This window comes from Cyprinodon tularosa, unplaced genomic scaffold (assembly GCF_016077235.1).
Source record: "Cyprinodon tularosa strain WSP-4 unplaced genomic scaffold, ASM1607723v1 ctg13, whole genome shotgun sequence".
Classification (NCBI taxonomy): domain Eukaryota; kingdom Metazoa; phylum Chordata; class Actinopteri; order Cyprinodontiformes; family Cyprinodontidae; genus Cyprinodon; species Cyprinodon tularosa.
The window spans coordinates 1,278,331-1,292,544 of record NW_024038114.1 but is presented as its reverse complement, the minus strand read 5'-3'; the positions used below and the strand labels follow the sequence as shown (position 1 = coordinate 1,292,544).

Genomic DNA, 14,214 nt, shown 5'->3' with positions numbered 1-14,214 from the left:
GATATTTTCACACCAGCAAAGGTTTACCTGCCAAGGAGTCATTTTGAGGTTTAATCACAGCTGCTTCCTGCAGATTTTATTATGGACAAAACAAAGCTCTTTACTGTTATACATTATGCATTTTAAACAAAGTTCATACTGTATTCATCATGGTGCATGCCAGAGAGGAAAGCCGCACAGACTGAGGCAGCACCGAAAACAGTTAAACAGGAAACCGTTTCAATAGACGCGGGTTTCCCCTTCCTACGCTCCTGAAGCAAGCGTGAGGGATTATTTAAGATTAGTGAGCGTGTTTGTGATCCGCTTTGAAGGCCTCTTATTAATAATCACATCAATAGAAGGGAGGCTGTGAGTATAAAGACTTCTGTAAACTAAAAAAGGAGAAGGTTTAATAAAAATACATTTTAAAAATGAAAGCAACTCGGTAGCTTTTTTGCTTTCACTATTATTAAAACTTTATAACTGCACCTGTATGAGGCGCAATAAAGGACATATCAAGGAATGGTGGAATTAGGCCTGGACAAGTTTTAAACTGTAGCTCCAAGGGACAGTGCTGAGATTTTTACACTCATCATAACAAATGGAGGATTAGATAGCTATCATATGCTTTTCTGGCTGTAAAAAAGAAAAATAAACATTTTGGCATTGGTGGCATTTTTTCTCAAGGTTATCAGGATGTCAGAATTGCATACTGGATAGTCTAAATAAACTTTTGTTTCCTTCCTTGTAAAGCTAAGACATAACCTGTTTTGTTTTTGCCAGAATAATCTCAGTAACAGAGGATAATTAATAGAAAAAAAATGTATAAAAATAATGGTTGCAATGTAATTATTCTGGGGAGCCCCCTTAAAAAAGCCAAATATAGCAGCATTGTTTGCTTATGCTTTCAACTAGACCTCACCTTGTTGCTGTCAATGAACAGGATATTGAGTAGAAATAAACCAATAAAAAAACCAAGTAAAAATTTTGTCCCACTAAAATTGTACAGGAATCTATCCTGTACACCCCTTTTTGCTGAATATACATTGTATTTTTTTTTTGTTGCATTTTTTTGTAGTGAAGTTCAACATTTGTAATAGGTAGGCTTTATGTTTCGGTTAAATCAAATTAAGTAAGTTTAACAAGTATATGTCTTTGTTACATCTAAAATACAAGGTAGTCTAGTTTTCTTTTGTATGTTAGAACTTTTTATTGAGTTCTAAAACATGTCATTTATATGCCACTGCCAGCCTTATTCTCATCCAAGGGGATGTAAGATTCACAAATCTCACTTGTAAAACAATCTTGAACTAAATAGAAATGGAGGGATCCAGAGCTATTAACACATCTTGCTCGGATGAGTAATAGAGAGTTAAGGTTGACCTCAAGGCACCATATAAGTTCACATTTCAAGAGGCTGTATGGATGTGAAGCTCTTTTAATGTGTTGAAAATAATACCGAAGTGCAATTAGAAAATCCTGTATGCATAGTTTGTTTATATTGAATTAGTCATTAGTTAATTAACTCAAATAAAACAATTTTTTAAAAAAGGTTGGATTACAGATTTGTATTTTTAAGTTGACTGAACTGCTGTGGATTTGATCTGTTTTTTGATATGGTCTAATTTTAAAGGGATCGAGTCTGAATAATTTCACTGTTTATTATTTCAAGTGTTTTTCTCCAGGTATTGAGGAAATTCTCACTTTTTAATATATATTTAAAGCAAATGTAGGGACATAAAATGTTTTTGGATTTCTTCTTTTTAGTTTCTGTTTCACATGTGGACATTGTGCTTTTCCCCATTGTTGTCTTAATGCTTTGGCATCATGAAGTTAAAAAGCATCTGCACTTGAAAGTCCAACGGATTAAAACAACCACATGGGCACCAAACCAGTGAAGACAATCAAACTCACTGTTGAAAAATGTTTTTTACTTTTATTAATGTTACAATTTAAAAAAAATCTTCATAATAAAACATATGAAATCTTTTTTGTTTAGAGGATTGCTTCATTGAAATGTTCACACACACGTGGACACACACACACAAAAATTGTGAAGTAGTAATGCAAACTCAAACATAAGCTGTTAAAAGATATTCTGTGCTTCTAATTTGTGGTAACAGCCTGGTTCTGTTGTAGGTTTCTTGCTAGTAAAAGGGAGTTTTTCTCTCCACTGTTGCAACATGTATGCTCTGTGTGAGGGATTGCTGAACAGTCAATTGCCCAATCCCAAACCAGCCCCTAAGCACTAACCCCCCCGTTTGCACATTCCTGCAGAAGGTCTGCCACATTAAGTGCCATCCCAAACCACGTAGTGGGTAGGCTGAATGGAATAGCTATTCTGCATAAGGGCAGGCCTCCTGGAATTTGGTGTAACAGCAGCTTGACTGTCGAGGAAACGTGCATTTAAATGTAAGTTCCATCGGTTTGCTGCATGTTCATCACACTGACAAAAAATATCAAATTGGGTATAAGAAAGAGACATAATTAATTCCAAAAGGAAAGGTCCTCTTTGAAATAGTTTTTTCTGACCGCATGCATTTGTTTTAAGAAAGGGGAAAATGTTGTATTTTATATCACCCCGCACCAGAGAGCTAAAGCCTCACACATGTGTTGACCACTGCAGTGAAGTCACCAGCCGCCATATTGGTACTCCCTAGTTAGACTGGCCGGAGTGTAGACAATACGTGCGCTACAGCATCTAACAATGATAATGTTCTCATTTTCAGGGGGGCTTAAGACTTAAAGATAAAGCCACCACTTTGACACACACTTGCTGTTTCAGCATAGGTAGGTTTATGTAATTTATGGTAAAAAAAAATTGGCACATCACGTTGCCTATTCAGTATGAAGTCTATAAATCATGTAATATAATATATTCAAAGCCATCACAACAAAATTAGTGTGTTAATGGTGCATAATAATACTGTAGTCAGATATTAAGAATATTACACACGCACACAAATATGCTCTTATGATGTGTCAAAAGTGCTAGATTAATGATGTACATGTAATATACATGTGTCGATTAATTTTTGGTAATTCGATAATGGTAATAACATTACATTACAAGCATTTTTATGGCGCGCCTCCATTAGAGTGGGGAGTACCAAAATGGCTGCAGGTGACTTTTTTCGGCCTATCAGGAATCCATTGAATAAATAGAGATACGTGGTGTTGCCTTAGCAACCACTACTCTCTTTTCCGTTGAAGGGAAGAGGCTGTCCCAATCTTGCTTATATCCTCCACACCTTTAATCAAGGCGCATTTCAACAGCTGTGAATGTGACTTTATTGCAAGTGAGAGCAGCTTAGGATTCAACCAATGAGTTGGTGCAATCTGTTGGTTTTCCTGAGATAGAAAAACAGCTGAACCAATCTGACTGTATGATCTGGTTGAATTGTCTCTGTAAGGTGCCATAAGATGACATGTGTTTTGAATTGGTGCTTTAAAAATAAACTGAACTGATTGAGGAATCTTTATGTAGGAGGTTTTCTTATATTTGTTGAGTTTGTTTGCTTATTTCTTTTAGGAGATTTTTGAACAAGCTTTGACAGCTGATGAGCAAAAACATATGACCTGCAGGACGTTGCTGATTGTCTTTGCTTTAAAAAGTTTTAATAATTGTGAAAAATAAAGTTAGATTTAAATATTACTATATTTTCTTATATTAGTTATATTCAGTAATTCAAAGATTTATAAGTTGTGTTAATTGTACAATAGATGCTTGTATGAGCAAAAATTGTAGAAGAATAAAAAAAAAAAAGCAGTGGAGCTAAAAAGGAGGATTAAGGAACCATCCTTACATTATGTTAATAACGTTGACTGTGCTGTTACTCTCACAAGGATGGGTGACACTGCAAAAATATCGTTTTTTTTTTTTTCTTTTATACTGAACTTTATCTTTTTAAAAACAAAAATTTCCTCTTTTTTCATGTCCTCTGGAGGACCTTAAAAAAACATTTTGGCCATAATTGCATATGTTGTGATGAACTATAACCAATTTTTCCTTTAAAATCTTTGAAAGTCAACTCCAAAGTAATAAAAAAATGTAGAGGATCTGTGGTAAGCTCAGCTCCTCAGGCCAGCAGCAGGGTGACAGTAGACAGCAGGCAGAGCGCCGCTCCCCTCCAGCTGAGGACGGCAATGGACTCGGCTCTGTTGCAAAGGTCCGTGTCGCAGCAGTCATTGGTATAGTTAAAGTAAACCCCTGAGGTGTACTTCTGGCCGGACAGGCCACACTGTGACTGTACGGCACAGCTCTTCTCATATATGGTTAGCTGAACAGCACCTGTTGAGGCAAACAGGACAGATACCAAGGAATTAGCTGAGAAGGTGCTGAAAATGGTTAATAAGGTTAATAATTAATCTTTAGCTGTACAGATTCATTACCAAGTAGCAAGGATTTTCTGTACTCTTTTTCCATGAACTTGATCAATACCATACCAGAATTTCTAAATTTTTTCACTTTATATTGTATGATGTGTGCTTAACATGAATATAAGTGGACTAATAAAAGGCAAAGGAACAGATGTATAGAGTTTTTAGCTCAGCTTTCCTCCTCTGTCTGAAGATAGGCATTCCCAGAGCATAATGCCACTCCCACATATCCTTACTGGATGGTTGTTTGTGGTTAAATGCAGTTTTAAAGTTTTTTAGTTGGCAGTAATGGCGTAACTTTCTGAAGGACTGGTGTGGACATGTCCCCACCAACTTTGGGCACGGAGAGGACAGTCCCCACCAATAAATTTCTGCTTTTTTCCTCCTTTCCACTGATTTACTTCAGCCAACAGTAACTGGGTTTGGGTGCAGCTGTCTGTGTTCAGAGCATTTTCAGTCCGGGTTTTTTTCCTGTGCCAACAACCCAGAGACAGCCAGACTCACAGGACACAGACTGAAAATTAAAGTATAAGAAACCTACAAGAATTAAAGCACCAATAATAAAAATCTGTGTATAAATGATTTTTGAAATATAAGGTTCAATATATAGACTTTGGCTGTTAATGACATATGGGACACATTTCTAAATTAAATTTTGCTGCTTGTGAAGGAGGATCATCACTGATGCAGGTTAAAGGGAAGCCATGCATGGATGGATGGATGGAATTGAAGTTGTGTTCATTCTAGGGATGCATGATAAATTGATGTTGGCATCGGTATCGGCTGTTATTCGTCATTTTTTATACATTAATGTTTTTATACCCCTTTATAAAATAATGCACTAAGGGCAGGCATCTGTCTGTAACTATAAATATCAGTTTGCTGTGGTTCTCTTGTGTTCTCAACAATAGGAAAGCATTCAATAAATATATGTTTGAGCTCATTTTTGGAAAATATAAACCTTATTGAAAGCGTTCAGGTTGACTAGCTGTAGGTCCATCAGCCACTATCCTTAAAGCATCCCCACCAACTTTTATCCCACATTACACCCTTGGTAAGCAGACAGTAATTTTAGATGTTGGTCAATAAATTAATTTTAAAAGACTTTGCTGTTTCTGATTACACTTTCCCACAAGAGCCGTGGATCCCCTTGGCTCCTCCAGTTCATGAACCTCCTGGCTGCTTGTCTGATTAATGTTCCCCTCGTTTTGACTGCCATTTTAAATGGGCTGCCATATCTTTGTAGATCTGTGGTTGTCCCATATTAATTCATTTTTCATATGGATTGAGCAGAGCTCTGTAAGATGTTCAGGGCATGGTATACGGATTGAAGCTTCTCCCAAACATTCTCCCTGACCCAACTTTTCTCCTCTGTCTTTGTGATTTTTTTTATTTTTTTTTACTAATTTTTTCCAGAAACCTTTGCAGACCAGCTGAATTTATACTTGTAGATTACATTAAGATTAGGAAACTTTTATTTAGATGTAGTTGAGTGAGGGGACCTTAACTAGTGTCATATATATTTAGATGTAAATGGAATAAATGTTTTCCTGTGTTGTCATCCTTCTAGCTTGGTCTATCCTAAAGTCCTAATGAAGCATCTTTGATATATGACAAAATATGAAAAACTTCATAGTGCAAAAACCTAAACATTTCAGCTGAGGCAGGGAGGAGTCATCTTTCTGATTCAGAGAAAATGTTTTGCCTTTATGTGTGACATTAATCATCTACTAAAGTATACTTTAAAGTTTTAGGTATCTGGTATTTTACACTATCTATTTTCACAAGTTTAAATTTGTTATTTTAATCTCTTATTTAACCTGGTAATGTCTGGTGAAAGCACATTAAATCTCTTTCTTACTGTAGGTCTTTTTGCATCAAGCTAATACCTCATAAGGCACTAACTATGAACTATCGCATGAGAAAAATCTATTTAACGAAGTACTTCACATAAAATTTTATCTTTGAAAGTCTTTAACGAGGACAATTTATTAGGACCTGTGTGAGTCTGTTAGTATAAACTGCAAGCTTTGCTTGAGACCTTTTAGCTCTGATGAAGCAGAGCCAATATCTTGTCCACTCCCAGAGATCTCAGGCGGTTATTTTTAGATGATTTAATCACATTAAATCTCTCAGTGAGCTGTCAGCCGGCCTGATGAGAAACGGTGCTGAGTTCTAAAACGTTGAGTCACCCTTTTGTTTTGCGTAATCACAGACAGAACCAGAAATATTTGATTCTCACCACAGCAGGTAAAAGGACATGAGTTTAAATTAAAAATCACATGTAACCAATGAAGGACTGAAAGCTCTGATGCTGTCTTGTGCTTAAAGAGTGGTATGATTCTTGGACCCATTTCAACAAAATAAATAGTCCTTTTTTTTAACCTGTTCCAATAAATTGCCCTGAACAGCAAGACTTTTATTTTGATAGGTTTTGAATCTTAGCATTTGGATAATTAACTATGCAGATGCAGAAAGAGAAACATCTGGATCTGACCTCGCCTTCCTGTTGCCACACTGGAGAGGCAGCGCTGCCCTGCAGGACATTCCAGAGGAAACTTCAAGCAGTCCAAGGGGGATATGGCAGGAAACACACAGGTGTAACACTTCAAACAGCCTGGGAACAAATAAAGTGCAGCCTAACATTAGATATCTATTTCATTTCTGCAACCGAACTATCTGATTATGTGCCTTTAACATTGATTTAGATTTATTCAAATTCATTTGTGCTGTATTTGATCAAAACAGACAATTTTGAAAACAAACAGAAACGAGAACCATTAAAAAATATATAAACCACAAAAATATCATATTCTTGCATCCTACATTATACACATTTCCCAAATTGTTGTTGCAGGCTTTTAACTTTTTACAGATACATTTAACTTACTGATTTACAAACAATTGGTCTGGTTAATTGCTCCCCCTAGTGGACAGGATGTTATGTTTAAACAATGTCGGTTTACTTTTTTGTTTAAAAAATGTGTCAAAGAAAAAAAGGTTAAAAAATGTATTTTTTATAAGAACATTTTAATTGTTTTTGTTCTCTGGTGTATTGTAATTTAAAGGGTAAGGATATACAACACTGAAAATAATGTATTAGCAAAAGTAAAAAATTTAGAGATTAAAAGATTATGAAAAAATGTACTTTACAATACATCAGCTGAACTCTATAGTTCCTTTAAAGTTTCTCAAAGTTTTTCTCCATTTGTTTTATTTCTTATTTATTTTATTCACATGCCATGCCCTTCCTTCTCTCACTTCATAACTCTACTCTTAGGTCATATTTTTTCTGTTTAAGTCATTTATTTATGTACAAACTGTGGAAATAATCATAAAATGCTGAAATAACAAATAATAATAATAATAATTTTTGCTGCATATTTTGCACCTGCAGACTTTGTACAGCAGATTTGTGCCACATGTCTTTAAAAACATGGAGAAAATTATAAAGGTGAAAAATATGTGAAGACTGAAATGTAGAACTAGGATATTTAAGGAAATTCAGAAGAGATGTTAGTGTCAACTATTTTAAATTATTAAACCACATTAAAATGGATGCAGATGTAAAGCTAAAGTTTGGATATCTACAAAAACAGGTGTGGCTACACCGGTACATTACAAACTGGGCTCCTGGCAACAACTAGAAAGACCAGTGGAAAGGTTTAGCTGAAGCCTGTGACCATAAACCTGGTGCTGTTGGCTTGTCGTGGTATAAAAGCAATCATAAAAGCCTCAAAACTGTGAAATATTTACATTTAAGTCAATGAGGGTGCAGCACATGGCCCAGCGTTACTGGCAGGACTTAAATACGGAGGCCTCAGTCCTTTATGCTTCCCCCTCTCTCTGTGTCTTATTCCATGTTTGTTAACCCTGCAAATAAAGGTCTCTAGTTCAATAAAAGGATAAAATAATAAGCCATTTGAAGGTTAATTCAGTAGGGGGTGGAGAGGGGGGGATTTCAGAGGTGCTCAGAGATTTTCTAAAATGTATTTTTCATGTAGTTTATTTGATTTTTTAACCATGTTAATTTAGAATCAGTCTACAGTTATAACTGCCAACTGCGAATGCAAGAAATCGATGTTTCAATCGACACACATTTCTATCATGCAAATGTGTAATTTCATTTTAATCTCCTAAGTGTCTAGATTGGAATGTTTACCAGTTGGTTTAGTGACAGATAATGTGAAAACTCCCTTGTGAGCAAATCTGAGCCACTGTACTAAAAGACCCAAATTCAGTCCTTCTGGTTACTGTTAAATCAGTTCATAAACTAAATGTAAACTAAAAGCAGAGTAACAATTACAGACTATTGATTTTCTCTGTGCATGATTGTTTTCCACTACGAATCTAAAAGATATATTGTTTTTAGATTTCCATTTCTTAGGAAGAGGCTGAGTTCCAGTGACACCCGCTGCTGGATCTCCTAAACACTTCAAGATGCTGAAGGGGAAATTCCTACCTGCCAAATGAAGACAACTAAGGAGTCCAATAAGAATCTGTAAACGAGCCATGGTCCTTCCTTAAAATCCCTCTGCTCAGTTTTCCAACAGGAGCAGCACTATGGAAGCCTTTCTCTGTATCCTAAATTTCTGGAGCAGCTTGATCTGAAACGTCCTCTTGCTCATTCCCTAATTACATTCCCCATCTACTTCTGCAGACTTCTTTTTATATTCCTATTAGGTTGATAAAAGATGATTCCTCCAGTGATTCTGTCTTCAGATCACCTGAGCGTCTCCTCACTCTTGTCCTCTTTTTCTTCTTAGGACAGTGATGGGGAGCGTCTCCTCCAAGGAGTTTCTAATTTGATTTAGAGAGATAACTACTAACAGCTGACATCCTGAAAAACACGTGTAAAGAATTAGATTTATATCCCGGCCGTATGGATAGTTTTCATGAAGCTTAGCAGGCTGTAACAGTTACAGCCTTATCAGAATGACTACATGATTTTACAATAAGATAAAAGAGGAAGGACTAATAAACAAGATCAGCAGGCCTGACAAAAACAGAGAAAGAAAACATTTCTGTGACTAAAGATAAAAAGTAGAAAGGCTGTGGTCAGATATTTGGATTTTAAATACCGGTAATTAGATCCTTACCAACTTTATTTCCGTGAGCTGCTCCCAAAGCCACAATTAAAATATTAAAGTTAAAAGGAAGTGACCCTACTAATATCAAATGGTATTTTAGGACCATACAGCAGAGGATCAGCTAAAGGTGATTCATATGACAGGATAATTTCTGGTTGTTAAAGTTTGTCTTAAAATATTTGAATAGTGTTGAAAAAATATTTAATTTATTTTATGTTTCACTACCACAGTCTATATAGGTCCTGGAATAAGGGAATTTTACTACTGAAACCTATCTCCAGTGTTTTCACTGTATTTTGATATAATAGAAAGATAAATCTCTGATTTTTTACATTGATGTTTAATGAAAAACACATCTATTTCTGGTAAACCCAGTATTCTGCAGCCTCTAATGGGTTTTATAAATTATTTTTTTATGAAATCTGAAATTTGTTACAGTGTTCTTTTTTTTTTTGTAATGGCCAGTTTCACATGCTTTCTTTTCTCTTTACAGAACAGATGGATTTATACTGATTACAGTTACTCACAGCTGCTCTTTGTTAATTTTGTTCTTTTCTGTATCGCCATGTTTATAGTTGCTCAGGATTTATTTACAGGCGCTTAAGAAAAGGAAGCTAAAGACGAATCTCCAACCCATTTTTAAAAAACTATAAAAATGTAGATACAATGCATATTTTTTTCTTTGTGGTTTTTCCCTTTTTTAAATAATTGAAATGTATTGATCTCAAAATGGAGAAATTAACTTCTGCATCTTAACCCATCCCTTTGGGGAGCAGCGGGCTGCCACTGTGCGGCGCCTAGAGAGCAATCAAGGGTTAATGGTGTGGGGAACGAACCAGGTACTTTCAACCTTTTTAGAGCACAAGTGCACGGCTGTAACCACTAGGCTAACACTCCCCTTACTTAACAAAATGTAAAAGGTTTAAAGGTAAAATATACCTATATAAGGCAACATAATATCTATCCATATCAGATTAGTAATTGTTTTAATATCTGTTCAGAATTGCACCCATTTTTACACATGAAAAATTTGTAAAAATTGTCTAAAAATTGTTATTAAACATAAACCTCACGTATTCTCAACTTCTTTTTAAAAATTAAGCAAGAAAAATGCCTCAGTGCAATTAAGGAAGAAATAAAGAAAGAAAAAAAAAGATGCAGGAATCTAATGAAAGGGAGCCTGCAAACTTTTGGGCAAATGTACATTTAACTCCTAGAGGAAGTGGATCAATGTGTGGATCAATGATGTTTTATTTTAAATGGCGGAAAGTTTATTAATAACCTCGCCCATTGATAGCCTCGCCCATATCACAGTTTCAGTTCATTAGTTTTTGTCAAGACTGAGGTAAAAACAAACAATGAAAAGCATCACTGCGCTTATATGCAAAGAGGGAAGTAGGAGCAGTAAAGTCAGCAGGGAGTGTCAGCAGATAATGAGAGAAAGTCAGCATGTTGTGAATAGACAGAGGCCCAGTGAGCCGCTGTAACTGAATCATCCTTCAGGCCATAATGGGAGACGTGAGGCCAGCAGGCAGGATGGTCTGCTGACCGAAGTCTTGTGATGGAGACAGTCGAACAAAAGCTTGGACTCAACAAGCTGTTTTCCAGTCGGTTAATTGCACAGAAATCCAGAAAACAGACTTATTTTAAGGTTTCTGTTCATTTATTCTAGTAAAAATATATTCTTTCGAGAATAAAGACAGTGCCAATCCTAAATGGTTTGAAGCCCTTAGCAGAAAACTTTTTTAAGGGACCACTTCCAATTAAACCCACCAGCCTAACACATAATCACGTATATCTAAAAGATCTCAAAATCCACCTGTATGTTATTTAATCTCAGTATTCATTTGGCTCTTAAGGCCTCGCAGGGTTGTTTGAGAGGATTAGTATGCAAACAGCATAATAAAGACCAAGAAACAAACTAGATAGAGGAAGTTGTGGAGAAATTTGGAGCATGGTTGGGTTGTAAAATGATATTCACCACTGTTTGATCATGCAAACCTACATGGCTGTCCACCTAAACAAACAGGATGGACACAATGCCTTATTTAGAGAAGCAGGCCAAAGGTCCATGGTTGCTATGGAGGAGCTATAGAGAGAGTTGAGGGGATAAATAAAACACAAATCTAATGTTTATAGGTCAGGGTGGAGGTTTGCCCTCCATCAGGACAGCAGCCAAAAAGACACAGCCAGAGGTATAAAGGTAATAATTACATGGATTACATAAAAAGGAAGCTAAGCAGCAGCTTAGTTCACTTATGCCTTGGGCTGGGTTTGGCTCCAACAACAACTAATCAGCTTGTTCTGATACTGTTGAGAATTTGTTGCGGGTTTGTATGGTTTCATTGTTGTAATTAAAACTTATTTATCATATTTTCCAACTCATAAGTCTTTTTAAAAATGAGAACGAAAAAAAATTAAAGAAAATCCTTCTACAAGCAATAAATACATTGAACCTACTATTCATAATTTTGAGTTTTTTTTTAGAGCGAAACAAAGTTCTTGAATGATTTAAATGATGATACTATATCTTATTTTAATTAATTAAACAGATTTTGCGTATGATTTGCATCCTTTCTGAAGCATCAGGATAGATGGAATCCTTTAATCCTGTCTGTGGCCTGAGCGTCCCATCCTGTTTGTCGTTCTGTTAAGTCCACATCACATTTTCTGTGTGCTTTCCAAATCTGCCTCAAAGCATTTGTCCCATGTTGCAGTAACTCAGCCCCGACACAAAAAGAGAATATTGTGCATCCCTCTATTATATCCAGTAAATCACTGCCCGGGTTAAATCTACAAAAATGACTGGATAAGTTCAAATATGGTCAGTATTTCTCTGGTTGCAGATTAGGTGACCTCATTATCTCTCTATTGCTGCATCATTTGACCCTAATTCTAGAAAATGATTGTTTATATTTTGGCAGGGCATAAACAATACCATTGATACAGGCTTAAGAATTTAAACTAACGTAAATGAATTTAAATGTAAAATTATCTGATTTATTGCAAACCATTTCTTTTTATAATGAATTAAAAATATATACAGACAGCTCATGGGCTTATAGAGGCAGTCATTTAGGATTACAGAGGGAGGGGACGTTAAGAGGCGTCCTTAATCTTTGAAAACACAAATCAGTTGTCTGAAAAAAGGAGGGAAACCCAGTTTGGCTGCAGCAGGGATTAATAAAGAGGAGTCCAAAATGCTAAACTCTTGTTTAGCTTGTATTTTGAAAAGAGACCATGCTTTTAAGAAATAACAGCCTTAACACAAATCAAAGAATAATAGTCTGAAATTTATATTGCTTTTTTTTTATCTAATGGTTTAGAACTTCTTATGCAATAAAGTTGCTGCATGAGTTCTGTTGATTTTTCTCTTTTCTTTGTCACATTTTAATTAGCAAATCAGTTGATTTTTTATTTCTAGAGTGATATTATTATGTCTCTTGTCTCATTTTGTAAGGTTTGTCTTGTACTTACTTAAAACAAAATAATTTCTTGTGTTTTTTCCTGCTTATTTAGAATATTATTAATTCAAGACTACGTTTTGTTTTATTTCCATATTTGAAACACAGATCCTCCTTAATGTTTTATTTTAGACTATTTCTGGAAAGTCTGTGTTTTAATCTGAAATGAGTCCAGTCATTTTGACCAAGCTTTTAATAATTTTCCATTACAAAATGGAAGGACGTCTTAAGTCTTTGTTTTATAAATCCATGACATCTCCATTAGTCATTTTTTCTACACGTTAACTTTAAACTCACTAAAATCGTTTTTATTTTGTTTGTATAATGTAGTTTTAAAGTGATAAAATCTGTGTCTATAACATTTTTCATCACATTGTTTCTTTCTTTTTTAATTAAGATACATATTTTAAACATAAAGTAGGTTTAACTGAGTTAAACCTACCTCGGTTATTTGTGCTGGTTTAGCATAACAGTGTATTAAGTTATCATTTGTTAAATGTCACTTTAAGAAAAAAAATAACTATATGGGATCTATTACTGAGTAATTATGGAAGAGGATTAGGGCCACTGGAAAAAAAAAAGTTAACTGATTTTTTTATTTTATTTCAGTATAATATGATAAAAAAAAGTCTGAACTCTGAGATTAAAGTCAGAACTCTGAGATTAAAGTAAGAATTCTGACTTTTTTTCTCACAATTATGACTTTATTCTCACAATTCTGACTTTATTCTCACAATTCTGACTGAATTCTGACAGCTAACAAACATGTTAGCATCAAGTCGTTGCCATGTCTGTTTTAAAGACTAAACTAGCTGTCTTGTTTTAATCACCTTCTGCCCTTCCGTTAATTAAAGAGCATCACGTAAAAAGTTGCCTAATTCCGTAATTTTCCACCAATGATGTTACTGGCCCTCCCAAACAACTCCCATCTTCCTTCATGGTGCCAATCTACATTTAAAAAGTCAGAATTCTGAGATTAAAGTCAGAATTCTGAGAAAAAAAATCTGAATTCTGACTTTATTCTCATATTATACTGAAATAAAATTTAAAAATCAGTCCACCTTTTTTTTTTCAGTGGCCCTAATCCTCTTCCGTAGATTATGACAAATTAGGAAGAACCTGGATTTAAAACAACAGCGTCTGTGAAACATCTAATCAACGCTGATGGAGTCTGGGCAGGACGGTGGGGGATGGGGGGCACAGGGGTGTTAAGCAACTTTTAAATATACGACCAAACCGGAAGTCTTTTAACATGGCATTACAAAATAAAAGTAGAATGGCCATCTCGCTGTTCACTGCAA

At 35.3% G+C, this 14,214-nt stretch overlaps 1 protein-coding gene across 1 annotated transcript; it reads right to left on the bottom strand.

The window, feature by feature from the left end:
• Positions 1 to 3,121: 3,121 nt before the first annotated feature.
• On the bottom strand, positions 3,122 to 9,150 carry LOC119778017 (prostate stem cell antigen-like). The gene is made up of 3 exons (XM_038277043.1): positions 8,822 to 9,150; positions 6,857 to 6,976; positions 3,122 to 4,270 (listed from the first exon to the last, which is right to left on the bottom strand). Exons 1-3 carry the CDS (start codon positions 8,871 to 8,873, stop codon positions 4,059 to 4,061), a joined length of 384 nt encoding a protein of 127 aa, XP_038132971.1. The 5' UTR covers positions 8,874 to 9,150; the 3' UTR covers positions 3,122 to 4,058.
• Between the last annotated feature and the right edge of the window lie 5,064 nt (positions 9,151 to 14,214).